The 17,860-nt window shown below is 38.2% G+C and overlaps 2 protein-coding genes across 4 annotated transcripts; one reads left to right on the top strand and one right to left on the bottom strand.

Moving 5' to 3' along the window:
- Positions 1 to 1,560: 1,560 nt before the first annotated feature.
- scnm1 (sodium channel modifier 1) lies at positions 1,561 to 7,389 on the bottom strand. Of its 3 annotated transcripts, none has more exons than XM_041793747.1 (8): positions 7,250 to 7,389; positions 6,734 to 6,804; positions 6,558 to 6,646; positions 3,459 to 3,553; positions 2,974 to 3,074; positions 2,759 to 2,892; positions 2,547 to 2,670; positions 1,561 to 2,420 (listed from the first exon to the last, which is right to left on the bottom strand). In XM_041793747.1, the coding sequence occupies exons 1-8, from the start codon at positions 7,298 to 7,300 to the stop codon at positions 2,312 to 2,314; spliced, it is 774 nt and encodes a 257-aa protein (XP_041649681.1). In that variant the 5' UTR covers positions 7,301 to 7,389; the 3' UTR covers positions 1,561 to 2,311. The 3 variants fall into 3 exon arrangements, with proteins under 3 accessions (XP_041649681.1, XP_041649682.1, XP_041649683.1); XM_041793748.1 differs by having other exon boundaries at positions 2,547 to 2,667; XM_041793749.1 differs by lacking the exon at positions 7,250 to 7,389 and adding an exon at positions 7,009 to 7,216.
- Positions 7,390 to 7,930: 541 nt separating this feature from the next.
- On the top strand, positions 7,931 to 17,118 carry lysmd1 (LysM, putative peptidoglycan-binding, domain containing 1). The gene is made up of 3 exons (XM_041792768.1): positions 7,931 to 8,799; positions 9,257 to 9,576; positions 15,479 to 17,118. Exons 1-3 carry the CDS (start codon positions 8,617 to 8,619, stop codon positions 15,663 to 15,665), a joined length of 690 nt encoding a protein of 229 aa, XP_041648702.1. The 5' UTR covers positions 7,931 to 8,616; the 3' UTR covers positions 15,666 to 17,118.
- Positions 17,119 to 17,860: the final 742 nt, after the last annotated feature.

Genomic DNA, 17,860 nt, shown 5'->3' with positions numbered 1-17,860 from the left:
TTTTGATTGATTTATTTTCATTTTTGCATGGCTTTCAATATTAAAATAGTGCACTTTATATCAAAGGTCATCAGTATGTGATAGTCTCAGAAGTGTTTACGTGACGTACTGCCAAGTCTCCAGAACATGAGAAAGACCTCGAACATCCTCAAAGCCTTTCCATGCTGTGCTGGCACTCAGAACTCTGAAATAACGAAGTGAGCATGCTTTCGACACATATTAGCGGTGTCATCAGAAACTAACCCATGTTAATTCCCTCCGCCCCCACCCGCTGACCCTGACGGTGTTATCCAATTTATACCAACTGTGCAGAAAGCTGCGACAGATGAAGAATTCCACCCAGTGGCTTCACTCCCACAATTAGCACCAGTACTGTCTCACTTATGGCAAAGCTGAGTGAAAATTGGTCCTACCAGAGGACAGGGGCTCATTTAAAGGGTTAAAATAGACAACAAAGGGGTATGGAAATAGCCTCTCTGGTGCTGCAGGTCAAAGGATGTGCTCAGCTTTCAGGGCTGCATGCAAGATCTGCAAGATCCAGGCATAACAATGTCTAAGAGTATAACATGCTCCTGTATATTTGAAGCATTATCTGAGGTAAGTTTTCAATGGGACATATGCAAGTATCACCTTTTCAGGCTTTTCTAACACAAATATGTGCCCCTGTCCTGTCCACAATCCCCTCAAGTACCAGAAAAATCTATTCCCTCTCCCCCTCTTTTTCTATACCTTTCAGAGAATGTGTGCTGAAGCAAGCTGTTCTCTTTTTATCTACCTTTGCCACATCAAACCCTTTTCAACACTTATTTCCCATCCATTTTTGCATCATTGAATAAATTTTTGCCCATTTTTGACCCCTTTTCATCACTTTCCTGCAGTTGTTGCAACCTTGCAACCAATTTTTGCTTCTGTTAACCCAGTTTTGCCACTTTCTGCCAATTATTTGTTCCATTTTAACCCTTTCTTCAACTTTTAACACATTTTCCCCCTTTTAATCCTATTTCAACACCTTTTCGCACTTATTTCCCACGCATTATGCCGCTTTAACCCCTTGTGTCACTTTTTAACCTTTTTCACCACTTATCTGCCATTATTGCCACTTTTCACCCATTTTTGCTACCTTTTGCCCATTGTTTAGTCTCCATTAACCCCCTTTTGCAATTTTAAGCCATTTTTACCTCTTTTAACCCCATTTTGACCCCTTTGAATCTTATTTCTGCTCATTTTGCCAAATTTAAGCCAATTTGCCACTTAACCTTTTTTTGCCACTTCAACCCATTTTGCCTCTATCAACCCTTTTTGTTGCCTCTTTTAACTCAACGTTACCAGTCTTAACTCCTTTTCACCACTTTTAATGACTTTTTTTTGCAGATTTTAGCCTTATTTCACTCTTTGAGCTCATTTTTGCCACTTGTAACCCCTTTTCAACACTTTTTCTTGCCTTTTTTAAAAAAAATGTTAAGCCATTTTTACAACTTTTAGCCTAATTTTTTTTCTTCTGTTGCCACTTCTAGGCCATTTTTATTCTGTTTCAAGAAAAAAAAAAGATAAATATGATCATAAACATAAATTATTTATATTTGTTGCTTTGATAAGATGGGTTGTTATTTTAGGTTAAAAACAAAAAGTTATTACAACCTAAATTTACAATGGATCATGGTTTTGCTAATCTCCATGGGCTCTACATTTGGCTGAGCCCTGGAGACCTCTCCCCTTTATCCCCCCTTATAGGCAGCCTTGCTGGTATCAAGGAAGTCCCTGGTAATATTCATCAAAGTGTGTTTTTTACTGTGTACTTGACTAAGTATAGAGATTTAATCTGTTAAAGAGTTTGCCTTGGAGTTGGTTTTTGTTTTATTTTTTTGACTTCACTCTCTCCCTGATTCATTTCACTATCCACAGTCCTGTCCTCTCAGAATTAAAGCAAAAAGCTGCAAAAATAACTGAAAAAGGGAATATTTTTCTTTAAAACGTCTATGCATGAAACATTTTTGCAACTCCGGGAGTTTCCTTGACTATTCTTCGAAAAGTGCAGGTTTAAGGCACTTTGTGATACAATGGTGGGACATAAAGCTGCTGAAAAAGGTTAAAAAATAATCTTAAAATAAAAATAAGCATGGTTTTACAGATTGATCAAGAGCAGCTGAATTGGCTGACACAAAAAAACAAGAAATAAAAGACTGATGGATGTTATAAATCTGGGGAGAGAAAGTCTTTGAGTGTCCTGCTGTGTCTAAAAGTTCCACTATAGTCTCTGAATGAACCGCTTTAGTTAAAGTCAATCGGTGTTTTCCCACAGTTCTTAGCCCTCTCAGTAACTGGTAGGGGAGGGCAGTGAAGGAGGCTCCTCCTCATCTGAATCAAATTCCACATTCTCGTCTTTGACCCACTGGCCACTCCGATCCTGTATCCACCCGTTACTAGAGGTGAAAAAAACAAATAAAAAAAAAAAGAAAAACTAAAAACAGTAGATTGGGGCAAAGTCAGACTTGCATGTAGGACTGAAAATCCTGTCCTGCTCATCCTCAGTTCAATAAGTCATGTACCTTTTTAGTCTGAGGTAGTGCTCCAGCTCTTGCCTCCTCTTTGCTGTTAAAGGCTGATCGTCTTGTTTCACTGTAGCTTGAAACGCTTCTGGCTCAGCTGATTGATGCGACTCTTCATTAGCTGCTGGAGACAAAAAATACAATTCACAATAAAACCTCACTTTTCCTCGACAAAAACATCTAAATATTATAATTCCACAAGCTGTTTTCACCTGCTGTGCAGCCACTAGAACTTCTCTGTGATAAACAGTTTGAACTTTCAGTTTTCCGGTGGTCATCTTCTTGTTCTGTTGCCGTTTTGCTGAACTGTAAGCTGAAGTTCTGGGGTACTTTGTCCAATTTTGTGCTAAAAGACAGAAGTTAACAGATTACTAACAGATTCCAAACATTTAGGAATGTGTATTTACATTTTAACCTTCTCCCTCACCTGGTCTTTCTATGGCAGCTGTTGTACGGTACCGTCTTCAGTAATGCATGATGTGTCAGCTTTCGTGTCTGTATCAGTAAAGGAGCTGAGGACGAGGGTTCCTAAAAACACATCCATTGGAGAAAAGGCAATTGGAATTGCAGAAATATCTTGAGAGCTCAACAAGAAGTCAAACATGGTAGATGCTCAATGAACTCTTATGTTTTCCATAATGGACAGCACATTTAAAATGGTTAGGGTCATATGGTAGTCACAAGGGGACAACATAATGCCTTCAACATAACACAGCAAGGATTGTCAATGAAAAAGATGCTCTGTTCATGAGGTATTAAGTCAACAACTTTCAGCATGCTGAGACTTGTCTCTTGTTTCGAGGCTCTGACAAGTTTTCTGTTCAACTATATGTATAAAGAGATTCTGAAAAGTTTGCTCCTTAAACATCAACACAAGAGAGCAGATGCATTTTTGATAGCAGGGTCACCAACCTGTCTTTTGTCTTCAGCCTGGACATAGTTTTCATGTTGCCTTTTTGTTATTTCATTCTTCAGCTGGGCTTTCTTACCATAAAATGCTTTCAGTCCTGGAAAAATACAACAGTGATGGACATTACTGATTTAAAACAAACTAATACACCCCATCTTTTTATGTGCATAAGACAAAGTTACAAAAACAATGGCGACTGGTATCCAATTATAATAACAACCTAAAGTTGCCATATCATCTATTGGTTTCTAACCTGGGGTGTGGGACCCTCTAAGGAGGGTGTCAGGAATCTCAAAAGGGCGCAAGCCTTTATCTGCTCTGAGGCTCTGAGATTACAATCTGAGATTGTGGCATTTATTAACTAAGATCATGGCAAAACTTTACTGAAATAGTTTTGCCTTCTTGCATAATAAACATATAAAACTATTCTCTTTGGGTTTTTTCTTGATGTTGATTTTTGACTGTAATTGATCACTTTTTATTTCGTGAGGGTCTTGAGGGTGGGGGTGGGGGGACTCAGCTTTTCTTAGATAACCAGTTGCAAAAAAAAGTATGTGAACCCTTTGGGATTTCTTGGATTTCCACATAAATTGATCATAAAATGTATTCTGATCTTCATCTAAGTCACAACAATAGACAAACACAGTCTGCTTAAACTAATATCGCACAAAAATGATATGTTTTCATGTTTTTATTGGACAAAACATGTAGTGGTGGAAAAAATATTTGAACCCCTAGGCCAATGACTTCTCCAAGAGCTAATTGGAGCCAGGAGTCAGCCAACCTGGAGTCCAATCAATGTGATGAGATTGGATGTTGGTTAAAGCTGCCCTGCCCTATAAAAAAAACATACACCAGTTTTGAGTTTGCTATTCTTAAGAAGTATTGTCTGATATGAACCATGCCTGGCACAAAAGAGCTCTCAGAAGACCTACGATCAATAATTGTTGACTTGCATGAAGCTGGAAAGGGTTACAAAAGTATCTCTAAAAGCCTTGATGTTCATGTGTCCACGGTAAGTTCAGCACTGTTGCTTCTCTCCCTAGGCGTGGTCGTCCTGTAAAGATGACTGCAAGAGCACAGCGCAGAATGCTCAATGAGGTGAAGAAGAATCCTAGAGTGTCAGCTAAAGACTTACAGAAATCTCTGGCACATGTCAACATTTGTGTTGACAAATCTACAATAAGTAAAACATTAAACAAGAATGGAGTTCATGGGGGGACACCACGGAGGAAGCCACTGCTGTCCAAAAAAAAACACTGCTGCACATTTGAAGTTTGCAAAAGAGCACCTGGATGTTCCACAGCACTACTGGCAAAATATTCTGTGGACAGATGAAACCAAAATTGAGTTGTTTGGAAGGAACACACAATACTATGTGTGGAGGAAAAAAAAGTACAGCACACCAACATCCAAACTTCATCCCAACTGTGAAATATGGTGGAGGGGCCATCATGGTTTGGGGCTGCTTTGCTGCCTAAGGGCCTGGAAGGATTGCTGTCACTGACGGAAAAATTAATTCCCAAGTTTAGCAAGACATTTTGCAGGAAAACTTAAGACCATCTGTCCACCAACTGAAGCTCAACAGAGGATGGGCGATGCAACAGGACAACGACCCAAAGCATAGAAGTAAATCAACAACTGAATGGCTTCAACAGAGGATAATACACCTTCTGGAGTGGCCCAGTCAGAATCCTGACCTCAACCTGATTGAGATGCTGTAGCATGACCTCAAGAAAGTGACTCACACCAGACATCCCAATAATATTGCTGAACTGAAACAGTTTTGTAAAGAGGAATGGTCCAAAATTCCTCCTGACTGTTGTGCAGGTCTGATCTGCAACTACAGGAAACGTCTGGTTGAGGTTATTGCTTCCAAAGGAGGGTCAACCAGTCATTAGCCTTGGGGTTCACATACTTTTTCCACCCTGCACTGTGAATGCTTACATGTTTTGTCCAATAAAAACATGAAAACATATCATTTTGTGCAGTACTAGTTTAAGCAGACTGTGTTTGTCTATTGTTGTGACTTAGATGAAGATCAGAACACATTTTATGACCAATTTATGCAGAAATCCAAGAAATTCCAAAGGGTTCACATACTTTTTCTTGCAACTGTAAGTGGGAGGAATATATTCAAAAATATTATTTATATACTTCTGCAAACACAAACATCCCTGTCAGGTTGATTTCTGCAAAAAGACATCCTCGTAAGTACAGCTTCAAAACCAATGTCTCAATTTTGATGGATAATAAAATAAAATTGCATCGGAACAAAATACTGGCATTGCTTTGAGACATTGCTCTGATATATGTGATACAGCTGCGTTATTACTGGTGCAATGTAGTGATCCATGATACTGGATTTTTTTATATGACATGTCGGCTTTTCCATGCTTATTTTAGCTGATGCTGACGAATATACATATAGCTTTATCTATTAAGAACATCAACCCTCTCCTGTACCAGAATGGCCCTGGTTATAAAAATAATTCTCCTAGTTGTGTAGTGTTTTAGACAGGATCAAAAGACCTACATTAGCTTAAGTTTTTTCTCTGTTCATCTAAAACTATAAAGTGTGCTCTAAGGACTAAAGTTGGTATTTTTGTTCATCCTTAAACTTGTATCCTTGTATCCTCAAACCGATATCGGCAAAATAAGGGATACTGTCAGACAGTTAATGAAAAAAAAATTAAGATATGAAGCATGATAAGAAGTAGATCTAAAACCAAATTATGTTGATTGAGTATACCAATCCTGCATTTGAACTCTAAGCCATTATTCTTAAGGTAACCAGACATGGTGCTGCATGTATTTTCATGTATCAGAGTTATTGAAAAATAATATCTTGATGTTGTTCTTATCATGGGCCTCAATATATATTATATAATATATATGTTATATATAATATAATATTATATCATATTGTATCCTGGGTTATGTTGTGACACCCCCCCCCCCCCCCCCCCAAAAAAAAAAGAGTATTCATACTACATATTAAAAGTTTTACAAATGTGTACACCACAAAATAACCGAGGTTACATTTCAACAGTGTCTGTTTACTTTTAAGATAAGATATCAGTTTAACACTGAAGTCTCACCTTCCAGGTGCCGTTTCCCTTTCCTGTGGACTGTCAGCATATCTACAGTGTCAAACACTGGGCGGTAGGAGCACACGAGGCACGTATATCTGTAAAAAGACAAGCTTACTAAATGTCAACAGCCCTTAACACCATGATGTTGTAATGTTTTCTTTCTCATATGTCAGTTTTTGCACCTTCCATTTTTCATCAGCGCTGCTTCATCCTCTGGTATAAAGTTTGACAGAAGATCAGCCACACGCCGTTTCTGTAACGAATAAACAAAAAACGGCGATTGCAGAGTTTTTAGTACTGGAATTATGGTGGTGTAACAGTTGAATGAGTGACCTTTAGAACTGGTGACTTCCTGTCGAATGTGGTTGTCGTAGTTACAACGGTTGTTGAGGAGGCAGAGTGCCCTAACGACAATATCTTAAAGATTTTTATTCCCCCATGTGACGACAGAACTTACCAATCAAATGTATTTTTAATGAATAACTAAACAAAAACGCATTTCGAAGGACATGTTACGTTTTCACAGATGTTGCAACTACGACAGCTTTAGACATATTCGGCTCGGAGTCGTCAGTTTACACGGCTGCTCATCAAATCCTAACAGGTGCTACAATTAGCTTGCAAGATGCTAACCAAAACAACACAGCTAACCAACTCAGCTTAAGGCAGTGCTCGAAGGGTTAGAAATACATGTTTACCTTAAGGATGTTTAACTGACTCTTGTCATCACCTTCCCTTTTAAAGGACATTACTATTCTCTGATTAATAAGCTCAAAACAGATGACTAATTTGAGCACTACCTTAGCTCCTGTTCAATAACACTGGGCTAGCTAGCAATGTTGCGTTCGTAGTCCCAACGGAGAGATGGGACATAGGATTGCCTGCTTAAAATGCAGTTTAGATGAACGCAGAAGTGGTTCAGATTACCTCAGATTTGCAAGTTATAATATTTCTAGCCGTCCAAGTTGGATTACGATAAGACAATCTTTTTAAAATAACTGGCAACCGACTAAAAGATAAAATTGGCTTTGTTTGGTTATGTTTGATATGAGACAGTAGCTTCATCGTCCATTATGAACCTCTGCGTATAGTGTGTCTGAAACTTAACTTGTAGCAGAACAGACAGAAATCTTTAACTGTAATGTGATTCTGTTCAGGTGGTTTCTTTATAACCCGAACGTAAACTGCATGTCATTGTATTATGGTATTTCCGATGGCAGTGAATGCAGCGCAAATGACGAATCAGAAGACAAACCCTGTTGCATTCAAATGTGTCTTGGATGATCCAAACTCTCATATATGGAGGCCGTTGTTTTCAGTCATAATATAGAAATAATACGAAATTTAACGACTGAAACCAAACCGAATCACTATATTTTATAGAAACTGCTCGGTTCAACATGGAAACACAATAAGAATTGCAGATTATAAAAAAAGAATTCGATATACTGGTCCCGGTTTTGTTCGTTTATACTGTAAGACCTACACTTATTTTGTTACCAAGTAATTTCGGCACATTTCTATTTAATATTACAAGTATGGCAACACGAAAAGCAAGCCATCAAAATGTACCAACTTTTCTGGGTGGTTACGAAGCAATACGTGAATCTCCCAGATGGACTCTGATTTTACGGATTACTCCGACTACTCCTGAACGCAGGGTTGCCTCGCACGGCAGCCATGGCAACATATGGCAGCAGACGGCAGTCTGCGTGAGACATGAGAAAAGTTATTCTTATAACTTTCTCAGCAACTTTCAGGTGTTTGTTTGAGATATAAGGTAGGTTAAACATAAAGACAGGCACGATTTTATAATTGCGCTGAGGTGTCAAGTTTGAAAGATAACGTAATTTGCAGTGTAAACACTCGGGGGATATGGAGAGAACGTCAACATTAATTAGCTAAGTTGACGTTTTAGCTAACCGGCTAACTAAGCTGCTAGTTTGGTGTTTAAAAGTAGGCTAAGAACGCTGTTTTCACATTATGTGAATAATAGGTAACTCGTTATTGTAGTTTAACCAGTTGCTCGGGTACAAACTGAACTGCAGTGACGTGGTTTACGGCAATGTCCGGGGAGAAAGCTCCTTTACCAGCCGGGGGGAACGGCCTCCTCCTCCGTGGGAGCAGAACCAGATCATACGGCAGTCTGGTCCGATCTCCGCTGTCTCCTGTCCGACAGAGACGGATTGAACACAAAATTCAGCCGGGGGAAACTCTGCAAGGCTTGGCCCTGAAATATGGCGTGTCTGTGAGTATTTCATAACTCCTAAAGTCAATTCTAAATCTTTTACTAATCCTCATGTAATTCATGTTAAGTCAACACTGGAAATACGATTACAAATTAGTATTGTTTAACACCTCAAATTGCGAGTGTTGTACAAACTAATTTAGTATTACTTGATTATTACACTTCAATCTTATTGCCAAATATTTGTATATGACACTGCAATAACATCATTGCTTAATACTTCAAACAGGAAAATGCTCAACAGGCTTAAAATTTGGTCAAGCACTTCTGGTTTCTGCAGAGCAGTGGTGCCTTGCTCAACCTGGCAAAAAATTTAAAAACATTATTGTAAGAGTCACAATTCAAAAACATACTTTCTTCCCTTAAAGCATATTTGTTTGACAACATGCAAGTAGTTCAAGCTTTTCAGACTTTGATCTTGTCATTTAAAGGCTCACAAGGTTATCTTTTCTTACAGATGGAGCAAATCAAAAGAGCCAACAGACTGTATACCAACGACTCTATCTTTCTGAAGAAGTCCTTGTCGATCCCTGTGATGTCAGACTTGGACCACTGTAACAACGGGGTGGATTTGGATGTAGAGGACAGTGAAGAAGAGCGCACTGACTGTGCTTCTGCTCACATTGGACACACAGGGGGCTCTTCTGAGGAAAAGCGAGATGCTGGAAAACAAACAGAGCCAGATCTTACTCCTGTGGAGTTTTTGAAAAGGTTGGACAGCTTGATAAATCAGTCAAAGGAGGCTGCTGTAAAAGGATGCCAAGACGCAGAGAAAAGGTATGTGTACATGGCTCTGTATAGACACAGTCATGCTCCATGTTTGTGGTGGGAAATAATCCTTCAGTTTTGCCAATTTAGGTGTGTTTGAGCTGCAGGACTGCACAGTTCAAATGAGATATCATCTAAAATAAATGCGCTTTGCCTTGTTTTCCACACGTCATGTACTGCTCTCAACTTAAATGGTTATGTCAACAATGTACCAGCCAGAATTAACTCTCAACATGTTCACTGGCAATAAAATCAAACTTTCTCTTGTTAATTTAAAGGGTTTTCTACCACCTCAGGTTTATGACACACTTGATTGAAAATAAGTGTTTATTTAAAAATTTGATTAATTATGATTGGAATTATAAAGTAAACTGAGTGTAGAGAGACATCTTTGCTGTAGCTCTGCAGCAGATAAACTGTGAAAATTTCAGGCATGCGAGCCAAAGCCTCTCAGCAAGATAAGCATCTCACTCAGGTAGACAGAAATGGAACCGTGTTCCACATACCCCTGCCTATACAAACACAGTTCCCCTACTATATGTTATACATCTTAGTAGTTGTGATGCTTCCAGAACATTGTTTTTTTTATTTCTGACATCATATTTGTTTCAAGTGACACCAACAAGTAAGCCATTTTAAACCCTTTGTTGATATGTAACGACAGTCCAGATAACACCTTTACCACTTTTTTTCCAGTTGAGATTGAATGATTTACTTGCCAAATGTTTTCTGACAGTGACATTTTCAAAAACTGAACATCAAGGTTAGTTCAGCTGATGAGGTTATATCTGTTGTTGCAATTTTCGAATCACCGACCTCAATTTGTAAATGCCAAACATGTTTGATATAAATGATTGTAGGTCAGACTTTCTGTCGGGATATCCACTACAGCCAATAAAAGTAATCAGACCGGAAAGCATCACCAACTTTATGTTACATACTTTTCCTGCTCATAAACACAAAAACAACTCTACCTCCAGCTTAGCCACTTTTTTCTGATTTTTATTTTTTTTCATTTTTGCTGCAACTGTAGCACGCATCAGAGAAAGTCGGCTGTGGATTTTGAGGGTCCTCTGTGATTTTCTTCTTCTGAAGTCACATTTGATCATTCAAATTTCTGTGGGATCTCATGAGTGGGACATCCTGCCTGTGAAGTCTTTACTTCAGGCGGCAGCTGTGTGGTCTTGCAGTCTAGTCGAGTCATCAGTGTGCGCTCAGAGGATTATGAGATGAAAAACCTTAAAAGTGCCCTCACTTCCACAGATTCAAAATCATTTAAGATTTGAAAATCATGTAGTGTGGTGCTAACTGAAAAAAGGCAATCACATATGGAAGTATCTACACCCCAATCTAGGTGTAGTAGTCTAGGTGTAAGTCTGTCAATGCTTGCTAACTGCCGTTAAACAACTATTGATGTAAAAAAAAAACATATGAGACGTCCTTCACCTGGAATGCTGTCATGCATGGATCATGAACTGCACAGATTTTTTTAAATCAAAACCTCGCTGTACAAACGTTCACCAAACCCCATGTTTAAAAGTTATTACAAAAACTTTGATTATTTCAAATAGTAAGAAACTTTAGTATTGAAATTCCTTACTCAAGAAAACATTTATTTACATGTACCATAAATTATTTATAACATAACATAATTTATTAACAGTGGTATTACTGTGGTTGATAATTGTGCTTTTGAATTTTCCTCATGTTTGTCCAGATCTCTGCTATTTGGTATGATAACTGCGACTCTTTTTTTCTTTTATATTCCTGTGATCTGCAGAGTAATTCACCACAGAGCTGTGTCAGTTTTTATTGATAATGTAGTTAAAAAACAGAAACACCACACAAATTGTCACCTTATATGATGCCACAGTACTTTGAGATTAAATTACCCGGTATGACAGGTTCACCAAGTACATCTGCACAAGGGCCAGATTTAGTCTGGACTGAAACTCTAAGGGCCGGACTTTCAAAGACAAAAAATAAATATTTTGGTCTGATTGAAATATTATTGTAGTAGTATTTGTATTTTCTTTTGAAACACAGGACATTTTTAGTCATTACCAGTGAGATCAATCGCTATTGTCTTTAATGCAGCAGGCCACAAAGAGACAGGCCTGACAACTGAACTGGCTGGACCCCTGAAAATCACAGCGAATGGGCCCTCCCCAGTTGTGGTTTAGTACTAGTATTAACTCTTTTTGTTTTTTTTTACACTTTTAACCCCTTTTTGCCTCTTTAACCCAATTTTTACTATTATTTAAACCCAGTTGAACCACTTTTCCTGCGTGTTTTATGCCCTTGGGCCACTCTTTTGTCCATTTTTGCCACTTTTTTAACCCATTTCATCACTGTCTTCACTATTTTTTGTCATTTGTAACCAATTTTTGGCACTTTTGGCCCCCTTTTTCCTCTTTCACCAATTTTTGCCATATTTCAACCTCTTTTCACAACTTTATCCGCCAATTTCTGTCCCTTTGGGCCTGTGGCGTTATTATAGGCCAGAAATATGTGCAGTATTTTAAATTAACTGAGCGCCAGACAGACAATTAAGTCTATCATTTAAAATCTCAGGGTGGAGTAAAGATATTTAAGGCCTAAAGAAAATAACAGTTCCTCTACAAAAGAAATGAAGGCCACAAATCAGTTATGTTTCTTTTGTCTTTCCTTTAACCAAAGTTCAGGGTAACACATTAATCCTTTAAAGACATGATTAACAGTACCATAACCAAACTCTTTTCAATTAAGGCAAATTTCTCCATGCATTTCATCAATTTATAACATAAATCAGTTCACTCAGGTAAAGACCCCAATTGTCCCAACAGTTCAATTTAATTCAAATGCCCCACAGCACAAACAAAACAATTTCAGTGTTCCCCAAGGTTCACCAGTCCATAAATTAAATGTCCCACCACTCAAAGTTCATGCAAAATCAAATGTAACATTCCTCAAGCGCAAACAGTCCATAATTCAAATGTTCCTCGAGCGTAAACAGTCCATAATTCAAATGCCCCCCAAACTTCAAGCAAAATCAACTGAAATATTTCCAAAGTTCAAACAAAATCAAAACCCAAAGTACAATGGTCACGGCCTCTTCAGCCAAAACCAAGTGGTGTATGTGTCAAAGAATGTAGGGGTGTATGAGGAAATAAAAGGTGAAAGATAGGTATGGGAGAGAGGGTAATGGGGGTAAACTTGCAGTTAGAAGAGTCTGAGTCAGGATCAGGAGGTTAACAACCCAAGACTGGAGGGTAGTCCGGCCACCAGAAGACTTCAGTGCCACCACAGACAGAGGATCTCATACTGCTCCAGGATTTCAGGCTTCACATATTTAGAAGGCTCCAAAGTAAAAAGGCTAATTGTTCACCCACTCTGGACTTCCTATGTGCTTTCTTTTCCAGTTTTTAGCAGATATATCACTTTATACTATGTTTTTGATATTTGCACTCCTTCTGTTCTCTCTCGCAGTCCCTCCAGAAATCCATTGTCTCCCTTCTTTTCCTCACTCAGCTCACAGGTGTCTACAATTAACACACTCTCCTCTGCTGCACAACAACCCCTCCCTCTAACTACTCTGCTGTGCAGCAGGAATCACCTGTCTGCTACAGGCCACTCCACAACCCATTATTACCCTTTTTTAAATGTCTACTAATTTTAGACAGTAAATTTCTGTGAAAACATTAAATGTGAGTAAAACAAGAGTGTCAAACTCAAGGCCCGGGGGCCAAATACGGCCCCTCGGTGCAGTTTTACTCGGCCCACAAGATCATTTCATATTTTTATTAGAAGTGGCTCACTTGAATGAGGTCTGCAGATTTCCTCCAGTATAAAAATGTAAATTTAACTTGGAAGATTAAAAAAAAAAAATCTTGTTAAGTCATAAAAATCTGAAAAAGTAGAGAGTAGAAATAGTTAGGAATGAGGGAAAGGAATTATTTGTGTTTTCATTTGATATTTCATTTTGCATCCCAAGATTATGATCTAAACTTAGGATTTTGACTTTTTATTTCAGATTTTGACCTTTTAAATTCATAATTTTGACCTTTTCTCTCATATTGTGACCTTTTAGGTTCACAAGTTTTCATTTGAAATCATATTGTAAACTCCTAACTTTGACTTTTAATCCCATATTTTCACCTTTTAAACTCCTGATCTAGACTTTTATCCCATATTTTGACCTTTCAGAGTCACAATTTAAAATTTGATCTTCTATTTTGACCTTTTAAACTCTTGATTTTGTATTTTATCTCGTATCTTGACCTTTAAAGTTATGATTTTAACTCTCTATCTCATATTTTTGCCTTTTAAAACCTTATTTTGACTTTTAATTTTGTATTTTGACCTGTAGGACTTAAAAAGTTAACTCTTTATCTCAGATTTTGAGCCTGTAATTCATTTATTTAGCATTTATTTGACATGGACACACAGTAACACTGATGCTGTGATATTTAATCATTTTGACTTTTTTTTTTTTTTTTTAAGAAATCTTAAAATCCTTTATCATCACTGTTTATTTTTCCCTATAATTCATTACCTATGAAAACACGGTTGACAGTTTTTAGTTAAATCTTGACCCTGTTAGGCCCTCAGGTGAGACCTAAATTTAGATTTCAGCCCCTGCTGTGAGTCTGACACCCCTGTTCTAAAACTATTCAATATGAATTGTTTGTGGGATGGATTTAACAGCTGCAGACGTTTAAAGGCAAAGGAAACTCTTAAAGCCACAACATCTACTTTTCCTCCTTTTCTGAATTTAATGGTCTTTCGGGGGTCGGACAGGAAGCTTTGGGGGGTCTCATATGGCCCCCGGGCCGCCAGTTGGTGATTAGTGCTGTACGGCATTGTTAAGTCGATCAATATGGGGTATTTCAACATCACTGTGTGTTCAACTTTTACATTTGAAGCAAATCAGCCTAAAATCCAAATAAACTGCAAAGAAGTCACAAAGCACGTGGAGGTGCAGCTTTTCAGAGATGCTGCACCTTCAAACCAACACATGCTGCCTCTAGTCAACAGACTTCCACAGAGGAAGGTGTATTCTCAGTCTTAGCTCCTTCAGAACTCTCCTCTCTCCTCCATCCTCACCTCCTCCAGGTGCATTTGAGAACGTGAAGGTCCGTCATCATGGCGGAGGTAAATTGATGTCTGGGTCACTTGAGGAGGGAGGACGAAAGGATGTGCAAAGTAGCCAAATGAGAAGAACTCATAGAGGACCAACCTGTGCCTTTTAATCAGTTAGGTGAAATTGTCAGTGTAGTGTGTCACTGGAAACACTGTGAACAAATTTAATGAATATTAAACAGCATCACACAGAGACGCCAGTCACAAGAAATAGAAAAGAAAACCATGTAAAACAACTTATCAACAATGTTTTTAAAGTCTCTGATTGTGACAGCAGTGAGGGTCAAATAAGATAATACATTTTTTAGACCTAATTGCAGTAGTCAAGCTGCCTGGTGTTATTAAAAGTGTAAAGCTTTGCTTCAGTATCTTATCTAGTGCACACATAAACCAGTCCATGGTCCTTTGCTGGTGCACACAGGTGGTGATTGAGCACAAACACCCACTGCAAGAGCTGCTCACTTACAGCGGATTGATAGATGTCCTGTTACACTTTAAAGCCACGTGGCCGCATGCCCCATAAATCATAAATATATTTATGCAGTATCATCTGTTAAACCAGGTTTGGAGTGAAGTGGAACCCAAACATATAGGTAAAAATAAAACCGTGATCTCTATGAACCACTGACTCATTGTTTTGTGAATTTGATTGATGGGGAATCTGTTAAATATTCCAGGACTCCAGCAGGCAGGCTATCAAAGTATCTCTGCAAAGAGCTGAAAGCAGATTGTATCATATCACATGAGTCTTCAGACTGACTGTATCTTCTCATCTGTTTATTTTTCACAGGGTTTCCGCCTTAGAAGCAGCTTGCAACAGCAGGACATCAGACAGGCGGCAGTTTCCAAGATCGCAGAGTGTCTCTTCGTCTCTCACAACACAGCAGCAGCAGGCAGCACACGGGTCGCTACCAGTAACCATCACCAAACTCACCAAGAAACTGAGAGACAGAGAAGACGAGATCTTCCAGCTGTGATGCTTTGTTCCTGCTGTCTGGCTCTGATTATTAAAGAAACTTTTGCAGAAAACCACTCTGCAAGATTAGACATGAGTAATAGAGAGTTATGAATGGAGACAGAGCTCTGGAGTTTCTCCTGCTGCTGTATGGAGTCTTTTCACACTGCCTTTAGACCCTTAAAATGGAGCATTGCACTTTTAGATGGTTTTTATGATGAATGATGCACTTGTATATCCTGCTTATTTATTTTTTCTTGAGAAACACTCGATGATGAAACATAGTTGTGTTTGTCCTCTTTTAACATCCAGGGAATTAGAGTGAAATGTTAGAAATGTGCCATCACATGTTGGTTTGGTCATATGACTTATTATACGGTCAGCTTAACAACTGGTTGTGTGTATGGCTACCTCACAGCCTCATGCAAAGTTGGCTGACCTTTAGCTGTGAAATGACAAAGTAGATAAACCCTATTCATTGTTATTTAAGAGCTAAACTGCTCACAAGTTAATGTCTGTTTGTTACAGATAATAAGTTATAACTAATATGTAGCCAAAGATTACAGAGAAAACTTTTTGTGCATAGATGTAGGTATATTTTAATATTATATCCCATTTTTACAAAGTGTATTTTAGAATAAAAATCAGGTTTTGGTGGCGTGTCAGGCTGTAGGATTTCAGGTCTATCAAATCCCTTGTACGGGGAACTCAAGAAAATGTTGACTCTCATTTTCCCAATATTTTTAGAACTGCCTCTAACAGTATGATACCACTGAAGGCATCCAAGTCCTATGGGGATGGACCGCTCAGCTCCAGCTTAAGAAGCTTACGTGCTTTTTTAGATTGAGGAGCCCTATGAATGAAAACCAAACTCAGTAAGGTATATTTACACCAAAAAAAAAATCACTGTTTTTGTTTCATGGATGAATTTTTCATTTTATGGGAGAAAAGATGTCTAAAGGGGCACCATCTTCTAGTCTTGCACTGCTACATGCTCTCAAAATGCTTTGCATATAGCTTGCGTATCCCTGTGTATCAGTGTTGGTAGGTGTCACTGCTTTCATTTGAGCTTCTCTCTCTCAATGTGTAAAATTTATTAAAAGATATTGCAGTATTTTCAAAGCTGAGTTGATGAGTAGTAGTGGCATTAGCCTCCAGTGATTTCAGGGAGCATTGCTCCTTTAAGAAGGACTCGCTGGTTGTAGTGGCTATACAGCGTTTCAGATGGGTACAGTTTCTTTGTGGGATTTAGCACATTTTTGGAAGAATGGGCCACAAAACAATGATAGCACTATCACATTTTTAAAATGTTTTATTTTATACCCTGAAAGCTTCTGTGTTTTTGTCACTGTTATGCAATCCAAAAGAATATAACTGGTAGCAAAATCCTGCATTGTAATTAACATGGAGGCTTTAGAGTTAAAAAAAAATGCTTAAAAACATCTGGATTTTTGTGTATGTTTGAGCCAACATTGTTTTGTGGCCCATTTTTACTAAAAAAAAAAAAAAAAAAAAAAAAAATATATATATATATATATATATATATATATATATATATATATATATATATATACCCGAAATAAATTCCACAAAAAACTGTACCCATCTGTTGTGCTGTATAGCCTAACTTCCTGGCCAGTGTAACCAGTGAGTCCTTGTTAAAGGAGCAGTGCTCACTAAAATCACTGGAGGCCCACTAGTGCTATGTACCTCATACGACTCACCTTTAAAAATACTGAAATATCCCTTTAATAAAATGCCAGTGGTGGTTTATTGATTAGTAAATACTAGGGGTGTTAGCATGTAATAATTGATCATGATTCGAATAAGGTCAATTATCATGCAGTCATTTTATTAGATTCATAAATTGCATGCTTTATGGTCCCTTTTTAACACACATTGGTTAAGCCACTGCAGTGTCTCCCTGCAGCCACAGTGATGTAAAATAAGAGCACCACTGCCCCCAAATGTCTCATTTCACTTTAAAAACTCACAGACAGCTCAGAGGACAAGTCAGAGGTCATCTGCACCCTCTGTCATCAAACATTTACCTTTCTGTCCCTTTTTTGTTCCTTTTTACTGTTGCAGTGGTTAAGTTCATGCCATAATCTTCACTCTAACCAACGTTTTACTTCAGATTGAATGCAGGTCTGAATCCAAACAAAAAGTCAGTTACCCTTAGTTTAAGACAGTATAAAAATACAAAATGAAATAAAG

Source organism: Cheilinus undulatus, linkage group 8, assembly GCF_018320785.1.
Source record: "Cheilinus undulatus linkage group 8, ASM1832078v1, whole genome shotgun sequence".
In the NCBI taxonomy this organism is placed as follows: domain Eukaryota; kingdom Metazoa; phylum Chordata; class Actinopteri; order Labriformes; family Labridae; genus Cheilinus; species Cheilinus undulatus.
This window is presented reverse-complemented; position numbering and strand designations above follow the sequence as displayed.

Excerpts from the sequence above, each read along its gene's own strand:
- scnm1 (XM_041793747.1), bottom strand. The coding sequence starts at position 7,300 with ATGTCCTTTAAAAGGGAAGGTGATGACAAGAGTCAGTTAAACATCCTT. Across the intron at positions 6,647-6,733 it reads GCGCTGATGAAAAATGGAAG|ATATACGTGCCTCGTGTGCT; the intron begins GTGCAAAAACTG and ends GTCTTTTTACAG. Across the intron at positions 3,554-6,557 it reads AGGGAAACGGCACCTGGAAG|GACTGAAAGCATTTTATGGT; the intron begins GTGAGACTTCAG and ends GTATTTTTCCAG.
- lysmd1 (XM_041792768.1), top strand. The coding sequence starts at position 8,617 with ATGTCCGGGGAGAAAGCTCCTTTACCAGCCGGGGGGAACGGCCTCCTC. Across the intron at positions 8,800-9,256 it reads CCCTGAAATATGGCGTGTCT|ATGGAGCAAATCAAAAGAGC; the intron begins GTGAGTATTTCA and ends CTTTTCTTACAG. Across the intron at positions 9,577-15,478 it reads TGCCAAGACGCAGAGAAAAG|GGTTTCCGCCTTAGAAGCAG; the intron begins GTATGTGTACAT and ends TATTTTTCACAG.